The sequence below is a fragment of the Salminus brasiliensis genome, chromosome 6 (assembly GCF_030463535.1).
Source record: "Salminus brasiliensis chromosome 6, fSalBra1.hap2, whole genome shotgun sequence".
In the NCBI taxonomy this organism is placed as follows: domain Eukaryota; kingdom Metazoa; phylum Chordata; class Actinopteri; order Characiformes; family Bryconidae; genus Salminus; species Salminus brasiliensis.
The window spans coordinates 34305162-34324566 of record NC_132883.1 but is presented as its reverse complement, the minus strand read 5'-3'; the positions used below and the strand labels follow the sequence as shown (position 1 = coordinate 34324566).

The window sequence follows — 19405 nt, the reverse complement described above, 5'->3', positions numbered from 1 at the left end:
ATTAAGGGTGGGCATATTGAGGAAAACCATGTTATTGGTGTCTGCAATTAGCTTAATAGCATTAGTTAATAGCATGCCTGCTGCACCAGATATGCTTTTTCTAGTTCTCAACACAGTATTAGTCATGAAATGAGAAAGAATGTAGGAATGCTTGATTATAAATCATTGTACATTGGAACTGCTTTTTGATCAATGTTCATAACCCTTGATAAAAATGTTACAGATTGTGATAGTTTCTGTAATGATTCTCTAGCTGGTTTCAGTGCCAGTTTCTACATTTTATACATTTTAATGTACTGGCATGGGCAGAAGAATAATCGTCCACACGTTTTTCACTGTCCAATCTAATTTCAAGGACCTGATCATGCTTTGTGGCTATACTACGTTCACAGCATTGCTCGCTAAATAATTCATCCCTAGTGTGGTTTGTATGCATCCATTTGTTCAGAATAAGTACGTATTACTCCCTAATACTAATACTCACATACTGGTCAATTCACTGCATCTCCAAAAGTATGTGGACGTCTATTCTAATTATGGAGTGCTGTTAGTTGACTTAACCAGAGTTTATCCTGCTTTTGTTGGAGTAGCTGTCTCTATTGTCCAGGGGTAGCTTTCTACTAGAATTTGAAGCATGTCTTTGAGGATTTGATTGCATTCAGCAACAACAAATTGGATGGAGCACCATTCTCATTCTTGAAAACACAGTTCCACAGCTTAATGCTGGGGGCTCATTAATGAACCCAATGGGTTCATGTTTATCTGCTCCAGAGAGTTGTATTCTGTTGGCAGAACTTGTCTACAGGGACTAGACAAGCTACAGTGGGGAGAACAAGTATTTGATACACTGCTGATTTTTCAGGTTTTCCCACTTGCAAAGCATGTAGAAAACTGTAATTTTTATCATAGGTACTCTTCAACTGTGAGTGATGGAATCTAAAACAAAAATCCAGAAAAATACATTGTTTGATTTTTAAATAATTAATTTCCATTTTATTGGGGGAAATAAGTATTTGATCATCTATCAACCAGTAAGAATTTTGGCTCTCACAGACATGTTACTTCTTCTTTAAGAAGCCCTCCTGTTCTCCACTCATTACCTGTATTAACTGCACCTGTTTGAACTCGTTACCTGTTAAAAAGACACCTGTCCACACACTCAATCAGTCAGACTCCAGCATCTCCACAATGCCCAAGACCAGAGAGCTTTGTAAGGACATCAGGGATAAAATTGTAGACCTGCACAAGGCTGGGATGGGCTACAGGACAATAGGCAAGCAGCTTGGTGAGAAGGCAACAACTGTTGGTGCAATTATTAGAAAATGGAAGAAATGCAAAATAACGGATAATCTCCCTCGGTCTGGGGCGCCATGCAAGATCTCACCTTGTGGAGCATCAATGATCTTGAGGAAGGTGAGGAATGAGCCCAGAATTACACGGCAGGACCTGGTCAATGACCTGAATAGAGCTGGGACCACAGTCTCAAAGAAAACAATCAGTAACACTCTACGCCGTCAAGGATTAAAATCCTGCAGTGCACGCAAGGTGCCCTTCCTCAAGCCAACGCATGTCAAAGCCCGTCTGAAGTTTGCAAATGACCATCTGAATGATCCAGAGGAGGAATGGGAGAAGGTCATGTGGTCTGATGAGACAAAAATAGAACTTTTTGGTTTAAACTCCACTCGTCATGTTTGGAGGAAGAAGAATGATGAGTACAACCCCAAGAACACCATCCCAACCATGAAGCATGGCGGTGGAAACATCATTCTTTGGGGATGCTTTTCTGCAAAGGGGACAGGACGACTGCACCGTATTGTGAGAAGGATGGATGGGGCCATGTATCGTGAGATTTTGGCCAACAACCTCCTTCCCTCAGTAAGAGCACTGAAGATGGGTCGTGGCTGGGTCTTCCAGCATGATAACGACCCAAAACACACAGCCAGGGCAACTAAAGAGTGGCTCCGTAGGAAACATCTTAAGGTCCTGGAGTGGCCTAGCCAGTCCCCAGACCTGAATCCAATAGAAAATCTTTGGAGGGAGCTTAAAGTCCGTGTGGCCCAGCGACAGCCACGAAACCTGAAGGCTCTGGAGGAGATCTGTATGGAGGAGTGGGCCAAAATCCCTGCTGCAGTGTGTGCAAACCTTGTCAAGAACTACAGGAAACGTCTCATCTCTGTAATTGCAAACAAAGGTTTCTGTACCAAATATTAAGTTTCTTTTTCTGGTGTATCAAATACTTATTTCCCACAATAAAATGGAAATTAATTATTTAAAAATCATACAATGTATTTTTCTGGATTTTTGTTTTAGATTCCATCACTCACAGTTGAAGAGTACCTATGATAAAAATTACAGTCTTCTACATGCTTTGCAAGTGGGAAAACCTGAAAAATCAGCAGTGTATCAAATACTTGTTCTCCCCACTGTATGTGTGTGCATTTGCAAATATGTGTCAGCAATGGGTGTTCTACTTAAAGTAGCTGAATGCATTCATTAGAAGGGTGTTCACAAACATTTGGACATATAGTGTAGTTAAAGAAATACTTAACGTTACAAATGCTTTTGGGAAACTCACCCCAGGCTTATTACGTTTGAGTGGAAACTGCACTCTGTAGGCAAGCGAATCTCAAGAAGGAAGATTGTTGCCAGTGATTTAAAGGAAGTTTGTAGGTTTGTATGTGCCTTTATTTTGTATGTGTGTGTATGTGTTTGTATAACTCTGTGTGTGTAAGGCAGCTGTTCAGAGACCAGGCTTAGGGAGCCAGGGCATCAGTGATGCGTTAAATGAGCTGAAAGGAGCAGCATTGAGGCCGAGTCCCTCACTGGGATGAAGATTCCCTCATTCATTAATCACTGTACCATCCTCGTGTGTGCGTACATGTGTGTGTGTGTGTGTGTGTGTAAGGGAGAGAGAGTGAGAGGAGGATAGAAAGAGATAGAGGGCAAAAAAAGAGAGTCTCAGAGGATATTTGTATGAACATAAAGCTTTAGATTTTGTGCACACTAGTTTCTACTGAATTGTGTTGTAGTGCTTTAATGTAGCTGCAGTATACACTCAGTACACTCAACGTTCACTTCATTAAGGATATAGCTAATCACACAAGCTGTTCACAGGACTGTCTGCTGATTAGAAAATACTTATGGGGCACAGGGTTTACAAAGTGCAGTGATAATAGAGGCATAGTCAACAGGCGTCGGATGTAGGCGTGATTGCAGTTTCAGGGAACATTCTATAGGGGTACAATTTTACTGCCTAGTATGGAAATTCTAATCCATAAAACTCTCCTGGCAATAAGCCTGGTGACATTTTAGCATTGTTGGAGACTTTTACACACATCGCTCAATAAAGTGAATTAAATGTCAATATGTTTAAAAATGTTACAAAGACAAACTTTTCAAACACACTTGCAGTTCGGCTCTGGTGATCTCCTGGTTCTCTGATCTTCCTTAAGATGTTTTTACCACTTGATTGGAGTCCATCTGTGGTAAATGTAATTGACTGGACATGATTTCAAAAGACAAACATATTTCTGCTGCACTGAAAGTTCCCAAGAGCACAGTGCCCTCCATGAAAAGTTTAGAACAAACAGACCTCTTCCTAAAGCTGGCTACCCCGCCTAACTAAAAAAAAGTAAAAGCAAGGCTTGGTAAGAGAGGTGACAAAGAACCCAAAAATCCCGTGTGCAGACAGGAGAAACTTCCAGAAGGTCAACCATCACTGCAGCACTCCACCAATCTGGGCTTTATGGCAGAGTGGCCAGACAGAAGCCTCTCCTCAGTAAAAGACACATGAAAGCCCCTAAATGACTCTCAGACTGTGAGAAACAAGGTTCTCTGCTCTGATAAAACCAAGATTGAACTTTTTGGCCTCAGTTCGAAGTGTAATTTTTGGAGGAAACCAGGCACTGCTCATCCCTACAGTGAATCACAGTGGTGGCAGCGTTATGCTGAGTGTTTTTCAGCGGTTGGGACAGGGAGACTGGTCAGGTTTGAGGAAAGGCTGAATGTAGCAAAGTGCAAACATACTCTTAATGAAAACCTGGTCCAGAGAGCTCAGGACCTCACATTCCAACAAGACAGTGACACTAAGCACACAGCCAAGACAACACAGGAGTGGCTTAGGGACAACTCTGTAAATGTCCTTGAGTGACCTGGACTTGGACCCAATCACACTTCTCTGGAGAGACCTGAAAATGACTGTTCACAGATGGTCCCCAACTTACCACCTATCCATCCAAGTTTAAGAGGATCTGCAGAGAAGAATGGCAGAAAATACCCTTTTTTGCTCTATTTGCATGAACCCCAGCATTCTTTATCAGACTTAGAATTAACGTTATGATCTATCCAACTGGCATTCCAAGGGTGTGCAATCAAAGAAAATGACGGAGCTATTATTTACATGATTTCAGCAATTTATTTAAATGACCACAATATTAGTTATCATTATAATTGGAGGAGCTGGTATTGTATTATTTTTTGTGTAAATAAGAGTTTGAGGACTGTGTCTATGTTCAGACACTGTGTCTGCTGTCATTGGTAAAGAGAATCTAGCAATAAGCCTTTAAAAAAACTATGTGAGGTGGCGAAAACAGTCAACAAAAACTTTAGCAAAGTGTACAATATCTTCACCCATTTGTAAATTTGCACTTGAACTGTAAATAAAGTGGTAATTAAAAGTGTGAAATTGTATATTGCGGTATTGTAGGTGATTTGACATTTATCATGACATGAAAATTAAACAAACTTGCCTGTGAATCCGGTATGAATTTTGTTTTTAAACTTTCTTTGTTATTATACTCTTAACTGCAATATGAGTTTATTTCATTTGATATTTTTATTTCATTTGATATGTTTGTGGAAGATATCAGTCTTCGACAAGCACCAGAATGGAGTGAAGTCGCATTTAGTAGTTAACCATCAGGTATACACAACCTTCCGATGAGCACTCAAATGCATCAAAAGTGATGTAAAAAAACAAAGACAAAGTAGCTGATTCATCTGATACATACCAATCTAGTTTGTAAATCGTTTAAATAAACAATTATTTTTAATCAATTCAATTTGTGATAAATTCTAATAAATTTAATTTTTACATACATGCTTTTTTCCTGTGTGTGCCTGAAACCTTACAGTCTCAGTGTCAGAGCAAATGGTTCAGTAAGAACTGACAATGTTTGTGTGTTAGCAAATTTTACTCAAGGCCTCATTTTGTCTGTCATGCTCTCCTGGCTGTGTGAGAGTGCGGGCCTCAGGACATCTCATGGCCAGCTTCAGTGTGCCCTGTGTGTTGAAGATTACCCACATAGCCCTGTGTCTTACCAACATACCAGGGAGCAACCAGCATCAGGACAGTGCTAAACTGCCCTGTCCTCTGGGACCAGTGCATACATTCCCACACACACACACACACACACACACACACACACACACACACACATATTAGGAAGAATGGCACCTCGTTCCCCTTTGAGGCTGTGTTTGGGCCTGGGGCAGCGGATGAGCCTGCTCTAGTGGATTTGCAGGGCTTTGGGGATGATATGGGGGTTAAGGAGAAGCACAAACTAAAGGGGAAAGGAAAAGGATTGGCTTTAGTTTAGAGCTCTCAGCAAAGCCCTCCATCTTCTTCAAACTGAGTACATCCCACTTTCTCCTCATTTGCCTTCCCATTTACCTCCCTCTGTCTTTATTTTTTGTTGTTTCCTAGAACATATGGTGACAAGCAAACATCAAAGTGGCAGATTTCAGCATGCCTTGTTCGAGTGCTTTTACTGTCGTGTTCTCATCAAAGCAGTGTTTTAATTAAGGAGTTAATTGTTCCCCACATGCACTGCCGATGTCCATGATTAGCTTGGGCGCGTGTTCACGTGTGGCCGCATTTATTGACTCTCGGCCTGAGAGCATGTTGGAGGGGGGCTTTTTGAGCTCTATTAATTTTACTGTAGTATGCTGTAGCTGCTGAGACATAAGCTTGTGTCTCAGATTGTGTTGAGCACTATACTGGTACTTTAAGCCTAGTACAATACTAGATCATTTAAAATGGTACAGTAAGAGATTATTTCTCATGTTTCGGAGCCTACTGAAAATATGTTGGAATTGCATTAACCGAAAAATGCAGCATCTTTTGTAGCGGACATGCTAAGCCTGTGTGCTCTAGTGAGACGAACTACTGGTGTGCCAAGTGTAAAAATGGGATTCTAAAATGTCTTTCCCAGTACTGAGTCAACGGCACGACAGCGAAGCACAAGAACATGTTGAGATTCAGCGTTTTTTTTAATTTGTAAATGATATGGCAGAATATTACGAGGTTGAGGTCAAATATCCTTATCGTTTTGGTTCTAGCTAATTCCAGCTAGAGTTGTTAGTTTATTCATAGCTGCTCTCTCTCTGCCTTTTTATTCCATTCTTAAATGATCATTATGCAACAATTGATGTTTTCTGCTCCTGGGCTCCCCCTACAGTTGGGGAGTGTAATTCATCTTTACATCGCTGCTGAAAATAAGTGGTACTGTGAGCTCCCCCTCTTGAACTGCTGTATAGAACTGGCAAAGGCAACATCAGAAGTAAAAAAACCACGAACTGATGCAGAAAAATAATATTACAGGATTTTACACAAATATGTGTGTATATATGTCATGCAGTGTTACACAATTCTCATGAGTGGTCTCGTGTCAGCTCTACCAAAGTCAGTGACGACACTATAACACCACTATGGTGTATAACACCACCATACTATTATGCCACTATCCATATCAGTGTACTATTAAAATAATATATTTTAAGGTATAATTGCTACATGATGTTCCTTAAATGAGTCTATCATGTTAATGTTGTGGTAGCAGTGGGAGCTCCATGGTTAGAGCTTCGAGTTACTGTCCGCTAAGCTGCCACTGTTGGACTGCCACTACTAGGCTTTCTAAGTTGAGATAAATGAAAAGAACATGTACGGGGCAGCCTTGCTGGGTCAACAGTGCTTTCTCCTCCCTCAACATTCACGACTAAGGTGTCCTTGAGCAAAGGCACCTAACCCCCAGTTACTTCTCGGGCACTGAGGTGCTTGCCCAGTGCTCTGATTCTGTGTTCCCACTGCTCTTAATCACTATTTTGAGTGTTTGTGCTTCCGTGCAATGGTGATAAACATTGAGCATTGTCCTGCCTGCTTACATAGTTACGTAGTACAGAAGCTGGGGTGCCGGGTAGTGGTGGCTCAGCGGTTAGAGCGCCGGGCTATTGATGACAGGGTTGTGGGTTCGATTCCTGGGCTTGGCAAGCTGCCACTGTTGGGCCCTTGAGCAAGGCCCTTTACCCTCTTTGCTCCCGGGAGCTGGAGTTGGCTGCCCACCGCTGTGTGTGTGTTCACTACCACAGATGGGTTAAATGCGGAGCATTTCGCTGTACAGTGACAAATAAGGGCACGTTATTATTACCTTATTAGAATGGGAATTACAGACATGTCTAGGTATGACAGGTATGACTACAACCATGAAACTGACCACAAAAGCTTCCACTGGCCCCAAATGTTTTTGTTTTAACCAGCCCAATCATTTAAATTGCAAGCAAAGTTAATACTCCCCCTTGATTGCCCATTTTGATAGGATAATCGCGTGTGTTCTCTGAGGTGAATCTCAAAAGACCAAAGCTGGTTTGAAAGGAACAATGGCTGCTGCTCCCTAGAGCTGTCTTTTTATTGCCTTTATCTACTCTTAGACTTCATTTCAATTATCTCCAATGTCTTCACCATGGCCTAAAGGCTCCTCGCACTAAGAGAGAGCAGTCTCATCCCTGTCAGACGCTATTGGCTACAGAGCCTTCCATCAATCATCCCGATTGGCTCAGGGCCATCGGCTGTGTTGCTCCGATTTGCTGCACATTCATCACTCAGTCACCGCGATTGGCCACAGAGGTCGTCAAGAGTAACGGGTCAGGCTCTTCTTTTCTTCTGCCCAAACTTTTGAGCAGCTCTGAAAGATTGTAGAGGACAGCTCTAGGAAGCAGAGAAAAAGAGAGTAGGAGAAATAGCGGACTAAACCGGTTGTGAAAAGAGGGACAAGAGAGAGGGACACGATAGGACGATGGTTAAGAGGAAGAGGACTGAGCATACAGAGGATTGGAGAAAGAAAAGAGGTTAAGAGGGTTGCTCTTCCTTTCTTTTGTTTCTTTTATTCTTTGCCTGTTGCAGTGATGAATGTTGTTGTCTAAGAAGCAAATGCAAATGTCTCATATCAGTGCCTCACTTCTTTGTTCTGTCTCTCACACGTCTTTCTTTTACTCTCGCTTATTTTATCTCACACGTTCACTCTGTTTCCTCACTCTCTTCTCTGGGACTTAAATTGGAATCCTCAACACACACATACATCGAAGTAATGTTTTAGTGTGTGTGTCGCAAATAGCAGGATTCCAGTGTTGGAGATACTGGCCAATATATCTGTTCCCTCTTTTAAAAGAACAAGCAACTCCAAAACCACCAAGAGACACAAAAATCTACAGCGAAAGTTTGGATGCGCCAGCTTATAGAAGGGTTTCCTATATTTGTACTAGTTTGCAGAGTTTAAAGTACATTAGAACATACCTTTAAATTTGCATGCAATTTGCATTTTAGCATGTAGGCATAGCATTTCACATGTAACTAGTAATCTGCCATTCCTCTGCTACTTTCTTTAACAGCTCAGTCATATTTGCACTTGCATGGCTCTCATTCACGGCTCTTGATGTGGACCATATGAGCCCCTAGCTGCCACCCATCAGAGTAATGGAGAGTTATGGAGGTGCAACATTCTGTGGCAAACGATTTTCACGCATCACATGTTATCCAGCTATCCAACCCATTTTCTTTATTGGTTCCATGACTTTGGTTTTGGTTTCGTTGCAGAGTTTACTGATTGCTTTATCAGGACGCTATATTTATGATCTAAAGTGCGCAAATAACTTTAATGTTTCTAAGTTCAGCCATGTCACTCCGCTGCTGCGTTTTCTTCACTGGCTTCCTGGGCTTCCTGTAGCTGTTGCCACATCAGATTCAAAACCCTGACGCTGCCCTACAAAGACAAGAATGGACCAGCCCCTCCGTACTTAATGGCAACGGTCAAAAGCCGCACCAAGAGCCCTTCGAGTTTCAAGTGTGGCTCGGCTTGACCCGCCATCCCTCAAAATCCACGGAAGACAAGCGTCCATACTTTTTTCTGTCCTGGCATCTAAGTGGTGGAACGAACTTCCCCTGGGTGTCTGAACAGCAGAGTCGCTCACTGTCTTCAAAAACAGACTGAGGACCACCTCTTCCGAAAATATTATATTATACATATTATTATTATTATTATTATTATTAAATTTTAATATTATATAGTATTGTGGTCTCCATATTGACTTGTGTTAAGTAGTGTTTAAGCTTAGAGGTATCTTTGAATTTTTAGTCTATTCAAACTAGCTAAGGTTATTCTTGGGTAAATAGCGAAGCACTTTTGTAAGTCGCTCTGGATAAGAGCGTCAGCTTAATGCCGTAAATGTTAATGGCTCAAAAGCCTTGGTTCTCAACGACTGAACACTGAGGCAGATTTTTGGCAATAAAAGTTGTGAGAGAGTTTGTTATTCGTCTCGCTCTTTCTGAGTTGAGTGGGAGCTTTGACATCGTTTACTCAATGCTTCTTTGGGTGGCAGCAATGAAAAATGTGCTTTTTGTTGTAGTTGTAGTTATTGCCAACCAGAGCTGGTGCTTCTATATACTAGCTTTAAATGCAGTGGGTGCATTCCATGCAGAGGAAGAGGAGAGGAATTTCTTGCTCGTCCATCTTATGTTTCTGTTATATGAACACGACAGACTGTCCAGAGCTGCACTTCAGAGTTTCGCCTTTAGCATTCTGTCAACATGATCAGTTATCATTTAGAACATTTGTAGACATATGCAAATTCATTCTGAATCATCCATATCCACATTGAGATGCATCTGTGCATCAGTGGTTTTCCCCCACCCCACCCATGAAATAACCAACATGAAATCATGCTGTGGCCAACAAATGAACCTGCTTTTATAGCTTAAATTATTCACAGTAGGCCTGTGCTTAACCGCTGTAAAAGCCACCAGTGTTAAAAAAATTAATTTGAAGACATTATGAAACATGGTTTTAGACATGGTAAAGGGTGTAGTTCTATTATACAATAATACCTCGCACATTGTATTTAGCATGGTTAATACATCTTCAAACCACATCATCAGGTTTCAGAAACATCACTTAAGGCATTTTCAGGTTCCATGGAAAACACGGTCTTGTGTCAGTTCTTTGGCAAAGACAGCAGGCGAAGCATCCACAGAGGCTGCCTTAGTCTTTTGCCTTCTGCCTTAGTATTTTGCCTTAGTTCTTTTTAATATTAAAGGAATAGAGAAAAATCCAACTAACATATCAATATGCACACTATCATCCAGTATACGTTTGGTATCTGACATTTCCTTCTTCATTTTAGAATGTGAGATGCTAGGCTAATGTTGCTAACAAACACTGGACTGTCACCAATAGCACCTGCATAACATCTCTCAAAATGCATCCAGATCTGTTATGTGGTTTAGGACATTGACTGGTTAACTGAAACCAGTTGAGAAGTGAACCAGTACTACAAAGTGGGACATTGTGCTAATGTAGTTTCAGTTTTAGCTTAAATCCAGATGATGAACTAAATTGTTTTTTATTTTTATGTAGTATTTTAATAATTTTTTTAGCAAATAAATAAAGATTTTGATATTTATTTACAGAGATGAAATTGGTTTGTAAGTCAAGTTTGTAAGACAAGTGTTTGTAAGCAACATTAGCCTAGCATCTCCCATGGTAAACTACAAAAGCACACATCACATAAATAATAGAAATTATTTTTCTTGCTGAACTATTCTTTTATGTAAGAAACTTAATTAAATATTAAATAATTAAATATAATATACAACCACAGAACCACATAAATAGAATGTTCTGTTATATTGATATATCTATCAGGTTGTTTTGTTTGTTAGTATTTGTCGCAAAATTACTGGAAAAAGAAAAACAAGGAAAGAAATGTCACCAGAATTTCTGATTTAAATGAGGTTTACTCAAATCTTTACACAAATATGTCTAATAATAATTCCTTTTTGCCTTTTAAACATTCACATTTTTGAAACACTAAAGCATGTGCCTTTAGTGGCAACGTTAAACGCCTAAAACTGTCCATGCTAGTTTTTGTAATCTCAATGAATATGGTTCCATATCTAATATCTTTTGTTTTTACTTGACCTTAAACAATGGTTAAAGACCTGTGTATATTAGAAATGGTTTTGGTGCAAGTGGAATTAACAGGAATTGGTAGGTGTGAATCATGTTGATCCTTCTGAACTGAATATAACCTCTCAACATTGTCAACACTCATTGCTTTCAGTCCTCACCAGTGGTTTCCCTGGTTTGGCAAGTTACACAGTTCATACACGTGTTATCCAACATTCCATAAGTCATTGAATAGTGCTCCTTATAAGCATTCCTTAAGTGTTTTGCTGAGCTATTTGTTCTCTGTTTCTTTCTGTTTCAGAAATACAAAGAGTTTGAGCATTCAGTTAGGGTTGAAGAAATTGATGGCCTCAAGCTAGTGGAGAGACTGGCAAAAAATATGGAGGAAATGTTTCATAAAAAAGCGGAAGCAATGAAGGTAAGTGTGTATTTGTGTGCAAATATGTGTGTATTATCATATACAGCATCTGCCCAACAGTAATATTTACACATGCAAAAATGTAAGAAATGTGCCTATACAGGTGTAAACACTAACTTACAATATTATTCAATCAATGTTCTCGGCAAAATAAGTGTTTTTATGGCAGATGAATGAATCAGAAGATTCTAAAATGCTCACCCTGCACAATAATATCATATAGTTTGTAAGACATTGAAAATCTGAAAGAAAATATTAGATGTGTCCAGAAGGATGAATACAAAACAAAAACAAACAGAGACAGAGCGTTATGACTAGACATGAGACTGTACAGGGAAAGGGCAATAAGACAGATGACTGGACAACAGCCTGGACATGGAATGATCATGAGGAAAGACAGATGACTGCACAGGCATGGAGATCAGGACTGGAATGATAGCAGTAACAAGGACTGGGACTGAGCCAGGAAATGGGACAGGGATGGACATGGTGAAAGGGATCAGGACAAAAATGGTGAGCAGGACAGGGACAAGGAAACTGGCACAGACAGACATACATAAGTGTGGAAAGGAACTGGACTGGGGACAGCAAATTAAGATACAGGCTGGGCAAGGAACTGGAGAGGAAGCTGGGCAGGGAATGAATGGCCAGACTGGGTAGCCAAAGCAGAAAACTTGGGAGCCATTAGGTTAGGGGATAAAACTGGTGCATACTATGTCACAACTGAGACAGCTGCCATGTACTGGGCAGCTGACAGTTCAGCAGCCATGTTCCTGGACAGTGGCAAGGTCATGACCACTGAGGACATGGCAAGGCCTGACCTCACTAATGTAAAGCCTGCCCAGAAAAACAGATGCTTTTACTGCAACTCCCTGATTATACTTGGATGAGTGTGTGTCCACTAACATTGAATTTCAACACAGAAATTATTTTAAAAAAATGGTCCAGTTGCCAGTTTTTAACCCAGATAAGTGACATTTGCTTATTTTCTCCCTGAATATGAGCGCATACAATTCAGGCAGAGCTTCTTGAGCCTAAATACTTATGGCTTAGCAACTTATACTGTGGGTCTGTTGATGTCAGCATTTTTCTAAAGCTGCCTTCTCCAGTCTGTAGATGGGAACTGTATTTTTTGCCAAAAAATGTGACACTGCTTCACTCACACAATTTTACCCACTGGATGGTGTACAGTTTGAAAACATGACCACTATTATGAGCTGTTTAGCCCCTTTGGTAGCAGTATGTGAAAAAGACACTTAACTTCATGCTGAACAGGATGCTGTTGTTGTTGACGGTTAAAGGGATTTGTCAGAAAGCTATCTTTCACCGCTTCATACATATGTAACCTTCTTGGCTGATAATTTTTTTTTTTTTGTTGATTATTATTATTATTTCAATGTATTTTTTCTGACTTGCTCCTGCCAACATCCATTCCACTGATTCAGGGAGAGAGGGTTGAAGTTATTTTCCCAGGTTAACCTATGCATAATTGTTTCGAGGGCTGTATTTAGGTAAGGATGCACAATATATTGGTTCAGCATCGTCATCCTAGTTTGTGCATTCGCAGTAGTCACATTGCAAAATTGTCTATGTCATTTAAGGCAGATCTGTCCAGTATCATTAATTTTACTCCAATCTTTGATAAACAGAGGGAATTATTTATATCATGACATGTTGAATCTTTGATTTATGGAGAAATCTGGTGAACAATCACAATATATAGCTAATTAGCAACAGTTAGCTATTAGCTATGAATGTTATAAAGAATTGTAATAGTAAAGCTTATGCAGGACAGTCCATAAGTATATGGACCATGGCTCTGGATTTTGGCTCTGAATTGAAATTGAACAATTATTTTGAGGGTAAAATGCAGATTCTCAGCTTTAGTTCACACTTATTGTCATTCCAAATTGTATTGTTTTAGCTCTTAGCTGCAGCTCAACAATGAAGTACTGATAACAATGACTAAGGGTTTTCAGGAGTTGAGGTGCATGATGTCAGTGTTTAGCAGTGAAAGCAGTGTTGTGAATCAAAATGAATTGTGGGATGAGTTTATTGTTTATTCTACCATTTCTATCTTCCCCTTGGATCATGAGGTGCTGCCCAAAGAGTGGCCTGCAACGGTTTGGCTGCCAGAAAGTTATAACCACACTTGTAAACACAATAAGAAAGCAATATTTTGTGCCATATGCAACTTACTAGATTCTTTATTGTAAGTGTATTTTAGTTATCTTTTACTATAATAACAAAATAGTAAAAGAGCCTGATGTTTGGGCACCATTAGTAACACTAGCAAATATTGCAATATTGTAAATAGTCAGCTAAGAGTCTTTCCGTTCTTGTTAAGGGGATTTCCACCCATTCATCCCTGCAGAAATCTTTTACTTCTTAGAAATTCTTGAGCCATATTGTGTGCAGTACTCTTTTGAGGTCTATTCACAAATGTTTGATGATGTTTAGGTCGGGGGACTGTGAGGAAAATGACAAAACCTTCAGCTTGTGCTTCTGGAGGTAGTCCATTGTGAATTTTGAGACGTGTTTAGAGTCATTATACTGCTGTAAAGCCATGATTTTGTGATCCTTAGCTTTTGTACAGGTAGTGTAATGTTTACTTCAAGAATTTCCTGGGATTTTATTGAATCTATTTTTTTCTTTAAACTGAAATGATCCCTGTGTCTCTGACTCCAGCACAAGCCCGAAGCATGATCGATCCAACCCCATGCTTAACAGTTGGAGTCATGTTCTTTTCTTTAATGAATCAGTTCTGCACTTTTTTTTTTATTCAAACTTAGCCATAACTTGGCCAAAATGTTTTATATTTACCTCATCGGTCCACAAGAATCGTTTCCAGAATACATCAGGCTTGTTTCTTTGACAAGCCTACCACTGTATTTTGTGGTTAGAATGCAGGAGAGCTTTTCCTCTGATAAAATTTAAAAACTTTAAAATGGCCTTTTCTAATGATTGTAAACAACTCGCATCCCTAACTTGGAGACTGTGGTAAAAGTGAGAGCTCATTTGCATGGTGCTCCTTTCCTTTTTTAACTAAAATAATTCAAAAGCTAAAGAAAACACTATTATTGCTTAAAATGAAAAAAAAAAAGAAAAACGTGTTGGTTCTAGATTACTTCAGGCAATGCTCTTTGCTTTTCTCGCAGACTGGACTGACTCCTGAAAACAAAGCCGTGTCTACCAAAAAGTCTTGCTGTTTTGACATTTGCCAGGTTTGCTGCTGATGTCACTGTTTTTTTTTCTACAGTTTTTTTTTTTTGCACTGTGATCTTGCTCACTGTACTTCTCACTCAGTGTGTATCTGAGATGCATTTTGCCCCTCTGTGCAGCTGGGCTGTGTCAGTGTGTAAGGGCTGCGTTTGATGTTGCTTTACGTTCATCACAGAGCGGCGTGTAAGTGTTTAAATGGCCTCAGGTAATGTAGCCTGCCAGTTGTTAAATGTTCCTGGTGGCATAATTGGATTGTGTGTATTTGTGTGTGCGTGTGTATGTGTGTGTGTGTGAGAGAGTGTATTTGAGTATTTGAGTCTGCACTGAACAGTGTGTTTTATGTGTGGAGTTTGCAGGGTTGTATATCAGTGTGTGTACAGTAGTCACATATGTCATGTGGGTTGTGGGCATATTAATGAATATGCTGTTTTGTCCACTTTGTACTCTGTATGTGCGTATGTATGTGTGTGTGTGTGTGTGTGTGTGTGTGCTAGTTAAATAAAGACCCATAGTAGGTATTGACTGAGTAATCGCTACTCTCCCAAGAGGTAAGGACAGATGCGAACAATGGAGCAATGGTCTAATAGTCCAGCTACACACACTGAACACACCCGCACATATCTAAGGAGATGCTGCTTCATCCAAAATGCATTTAAGCTGGGGGACATGAATGTGTCCATCTTCAAATGGCCTCCCTGTGGCTGGCACGGGTGCTTTAATTGTGTTCCTCCTTCAGAACGGCCTGAGGCCCAAGAACTCTACATGAGAGATGAAAGAGCAGGAATGAAAGAGGAGCTATTGAAAGAAAAGAATATGGAGCTATGGCCTACTTGAGTCAAGCCATGTACAACACAAATACTACAAAAGGCAACAGTTTCCTGTTTATAGCACATGAAAGAAAGGCTTGCTGTATTTTCATGATTAGAGTGTAATTTGATTTATACTAAGAGAAGAGGTTATTCTGTGTGAGAGAACGAGGAGGAGAAATAGCGTATTGATGATAATTCACCAGTTTACCTTAGCAAGAGTGTTCAAAAACAGAAGAGAAAGAGAAGTCCTCTCTGTTGGAGTGTGTGTGTGTGTGTGTATTTGGGTGCCACAGAGAGAGATGCCCTACTGCCGCTTCAACACACACACACACATCCACACCATCGTCATCATGGAGTGCGACTCCACTCGGCAGGTGGTAGGAAGCGATAAAAAGAAGGGATCAGTGTAAAAAAACTGGAGATAACCACAGGGATGGACAAACAGGGAATGTATCAGTGTGTGTGTGCACGCACCTGTGTTGCAGGAATATACACAAGGACATCAGAAGAGAGGATGTGAACTGAAGCAAAGCTGCTTGGTAGGAGCCTACGAACGTTGTGCTTAAATTGAACATTTCCTGTTACTGCTAAAACTTTGGAGTATCTACAGTATTTCCATATACAATACGCAGGCTGTGGTGGACTTTTACTTTGATTTTGCGTAAATATTTTTTAAAATAGTTTTTTTTTTAATTGAGTAGTAATGTGTAAGGGGTGTAACGGTACACAGGAATTTTACTTTGGTTCAAACTATGGTTTGGACCTCAGAATTTGGCATGAATTAGGTACACATTTTTTGGAACAGGATAAAATCGGCAAAGACCCCCAAATGCCTAAGATTTGGTTTCTTTTTATTTATTGTGAACAGACATACTGTTATGCCGGGTCAGGCGTGGCAGTGAGAACACAGAAAAACACTTGCAGGGTTGGACGATGCAAGACTCTAATGATCAATGCAAGGAATCAAAGAAACACAAACAGCCTAATCAGAGGTACAGCAATCTAAGGGTCATAACATAAAAATAACAAACAGAACTTGACAACACAGGCTGGGCAATGTAGGACACCTGGGACTGGGAGGGCTCTGAACAGTATAACAGGGAATACATGAACTGGGCAAACATGAACTAAGGGGAGGTGACAGGGGTACAATAAAAAGCAAAATTCATGAACATAAACCACGAAACAGGGCTTCGGATCCAAACAAAACAGAACCTTGAACTGAGAACTACGGAGCAAAGCTTCGAATCAAAACAGAGAACGCTACAAACAGTGACAACAAAACAGGACCTAAGTAACAGGGCAAACAAGGAAACGTGAACAACGGAAATCTGACCAAACATGAAAGATCATGAATCGCCTTGACTTATGAAGCCCCAGTCCCAGGTGTTCATTGTCAGTTTAACAAAGAAAGCCGGCCGCAAAATGCAAGCGCTGCCAACTTCCGGAATCCCCAGTTCCTTATATGGGCATGGGGCATCGTATAGTTCCCCCCGCTGTGGTCGGTACAGTGTGTAAACGTTAGAATGTTCGATGTGTTCCCGTACACATACAACTGTCAATCAGGGTCCACAAAATAAACTTGTCCAAATACTTGTGTGTTGTTTATTTTCAGTCGTTTCACTTGCAAACAGAACAGTGAGTGATACAGAATTAAAAAAGAAAACTGAACATATGTGAGCCAGTGAGAGAGAATGAGAGAAAGCAGCTGTCACCATAGCGATACACATAATCTACTAAAGTTTCCACTATACCATGGAATCCTAACATTATTTGCTTATAGCTTAAGGTTTCCAGGTGAAACTAGTGCTTATGAAATTTGATTCCTCATTATGTTCATAAATCTTTGTCTATTGCACGGACACTTTGTCTATAACCCTGTATCATGTTTTCTCTGTAGGACATGCACCAAACTCTAACGTTCGTACTGTGATGGTTCAGTGCAAATATACACACCGCTCCCGCTGATGAATGGAGCAATAGAAATGCTCCAAAATGACTCCATTGAAAGTTAAGAATGTTTTTCCTTCTTTTTTAAAGATGCCATTTTGGAGATTGGCTTTGTTCTAAATGATACACTCGCTAACTCGACACGTTCACTATTCACTATATACAAATTGCTACATAGTGAACTGACTAGGACTTTTCAGACACTAGGTTCTGAAACATTGCATCATAACAAGTGATGGACATTTGTGCAGCGCATGCATATTCTGTCTCATAAACATCAAACATGACTGCTCTATGAAATGTTGAATGGGACATAGGTTACTGATTTAAAAAAATACATGATGTAATTAGGATGCATTCCATATGTAAATCTGGTGTCTTGGGCCATCTGTGTATTTCTGCCACTCTTGGATATGTCTGACCAGAGATGTTATAAATGAGGAGACCGCTCACTGGTTGAAATATGAATGGGAGGTCTTGGAACAACAACTTGACGTCTGATCCACGCGTACCAGCGCAGCACACACTTAACACGTCAGCACCATGTCAGTGTCACTGCAGTGCTGAGAATGACCCACTCAATAATACCTGCTGTGTGGTGGTCCTGTAGGGTCCTGGGCGTTGAAGAACAGAGTTAAAGGAGGCTAACCAAGTATACAGAGAGACAGATGGACTACAGTCTGTAATTATTAAGCTGCACAGTGCTCCTATATGGTAAGTGGAGCTAATAAAATGAACAATGATGTAGAAACACAGACGTGGTTTAAATGAAGTGGCTGGTCGGTTATTGGCCATGCAAGGCATATACCTGCTTGCAAAAGTTTGTTTGGCCTGATCAAACTGGCTGTACAGAAGTGCTTACCCAGAATGAAACTGATAGTAGTGATCAGCTTAGCTTTCAGTAGATCTTCGATGCTCTGTGCGGAAAGTGACTAATATATGAGTGAATGCTTGTGTGTATGAGAGAGAGGTCTTTTATGCATCTTGAAGGTAGTTGTGGTCCAGTCATAAAGTCAGTATTGTTCCCAGAGGCGGTAACAGGAACCAGATGTCTGAAGAGTTTAAAACTTGGTTGTCAAACGCCTCCAGGCTATTATGATCATTGGTGGCCATCGGCTGTATTCAGCCACTGTTTTGTTCTGCCACTGCTTTGGCTGATTGAGCATGCTGATCAGCATTGGTGACCAAGAACAAAAACAAAAGAAACCAAAGCAAGTAAATGGTATTCTCAAGAGAACCTTTACACTTGCCCCCATCATATAGCATGATGCTTACTGTCCCATATATTAGTTGGCATAACAAAATTGACAGTTCTGTTCAGCTGTCCAATGATATTGCATTATTGGCAGTTCAAAATTATGTTAGATTTTATCCTTCCAGCACTGCTAGCATTGTGAAGTGATAGGTGCTCTGAATATATATTTTTCCCCATATAATTATAATCCAACCACACAAATGCCAACCATACATTTTTTTCTGGCTAATGCACATTCAATTAAAATCCTTTTAATTGTGGTTTACTTTTTTATATTCATAAACTCGGTTTAGCTTAAGCATGGACAACTAAAGCTTGCAAGACAGTCATACTGTATTTTCATCTACTGCAGCTCCTGATATGGCGAATTACTTCCTTTCATGCATGCACAGAAAGAATGCATGACTTCCATCTGTAGACTGTGCTGTGTGTTCATCAACATTAGTTGGTGTGTGCCTTTACTTTCTTTGACTTAAATACATTGCCCAATGCTTGAGACGCTTGTTTTATCTCAGAT

General features: G+C 40.2%; 1 protein-coding gene across 3 annotated transcripts in view; it reads left to right on the top strand.

Annotated features, from left to right (window-relative positions):
• Positions 1-19405, top strand: part of cacna2d3a (calcium channel, voltage-dependent, alpha 2/delta subunit 3a) — a 241835-nt gene that overhangs the window by 40284 nt on the left and 182146 nt on the right. For all 3 annotated transcript variants that reach the window (XM_072682138.1, XM_072682137.1, XM_072682136.1), the window contains exon 3: positions 11536-11652. In XM_072682138.1, coding sequence (XP_072538239.1) covers positions 11536-11652 — 117 coding nt within the window. The remainder of the gene's footprint in view (positions 1-11535; positions 11653-19405) is intronic.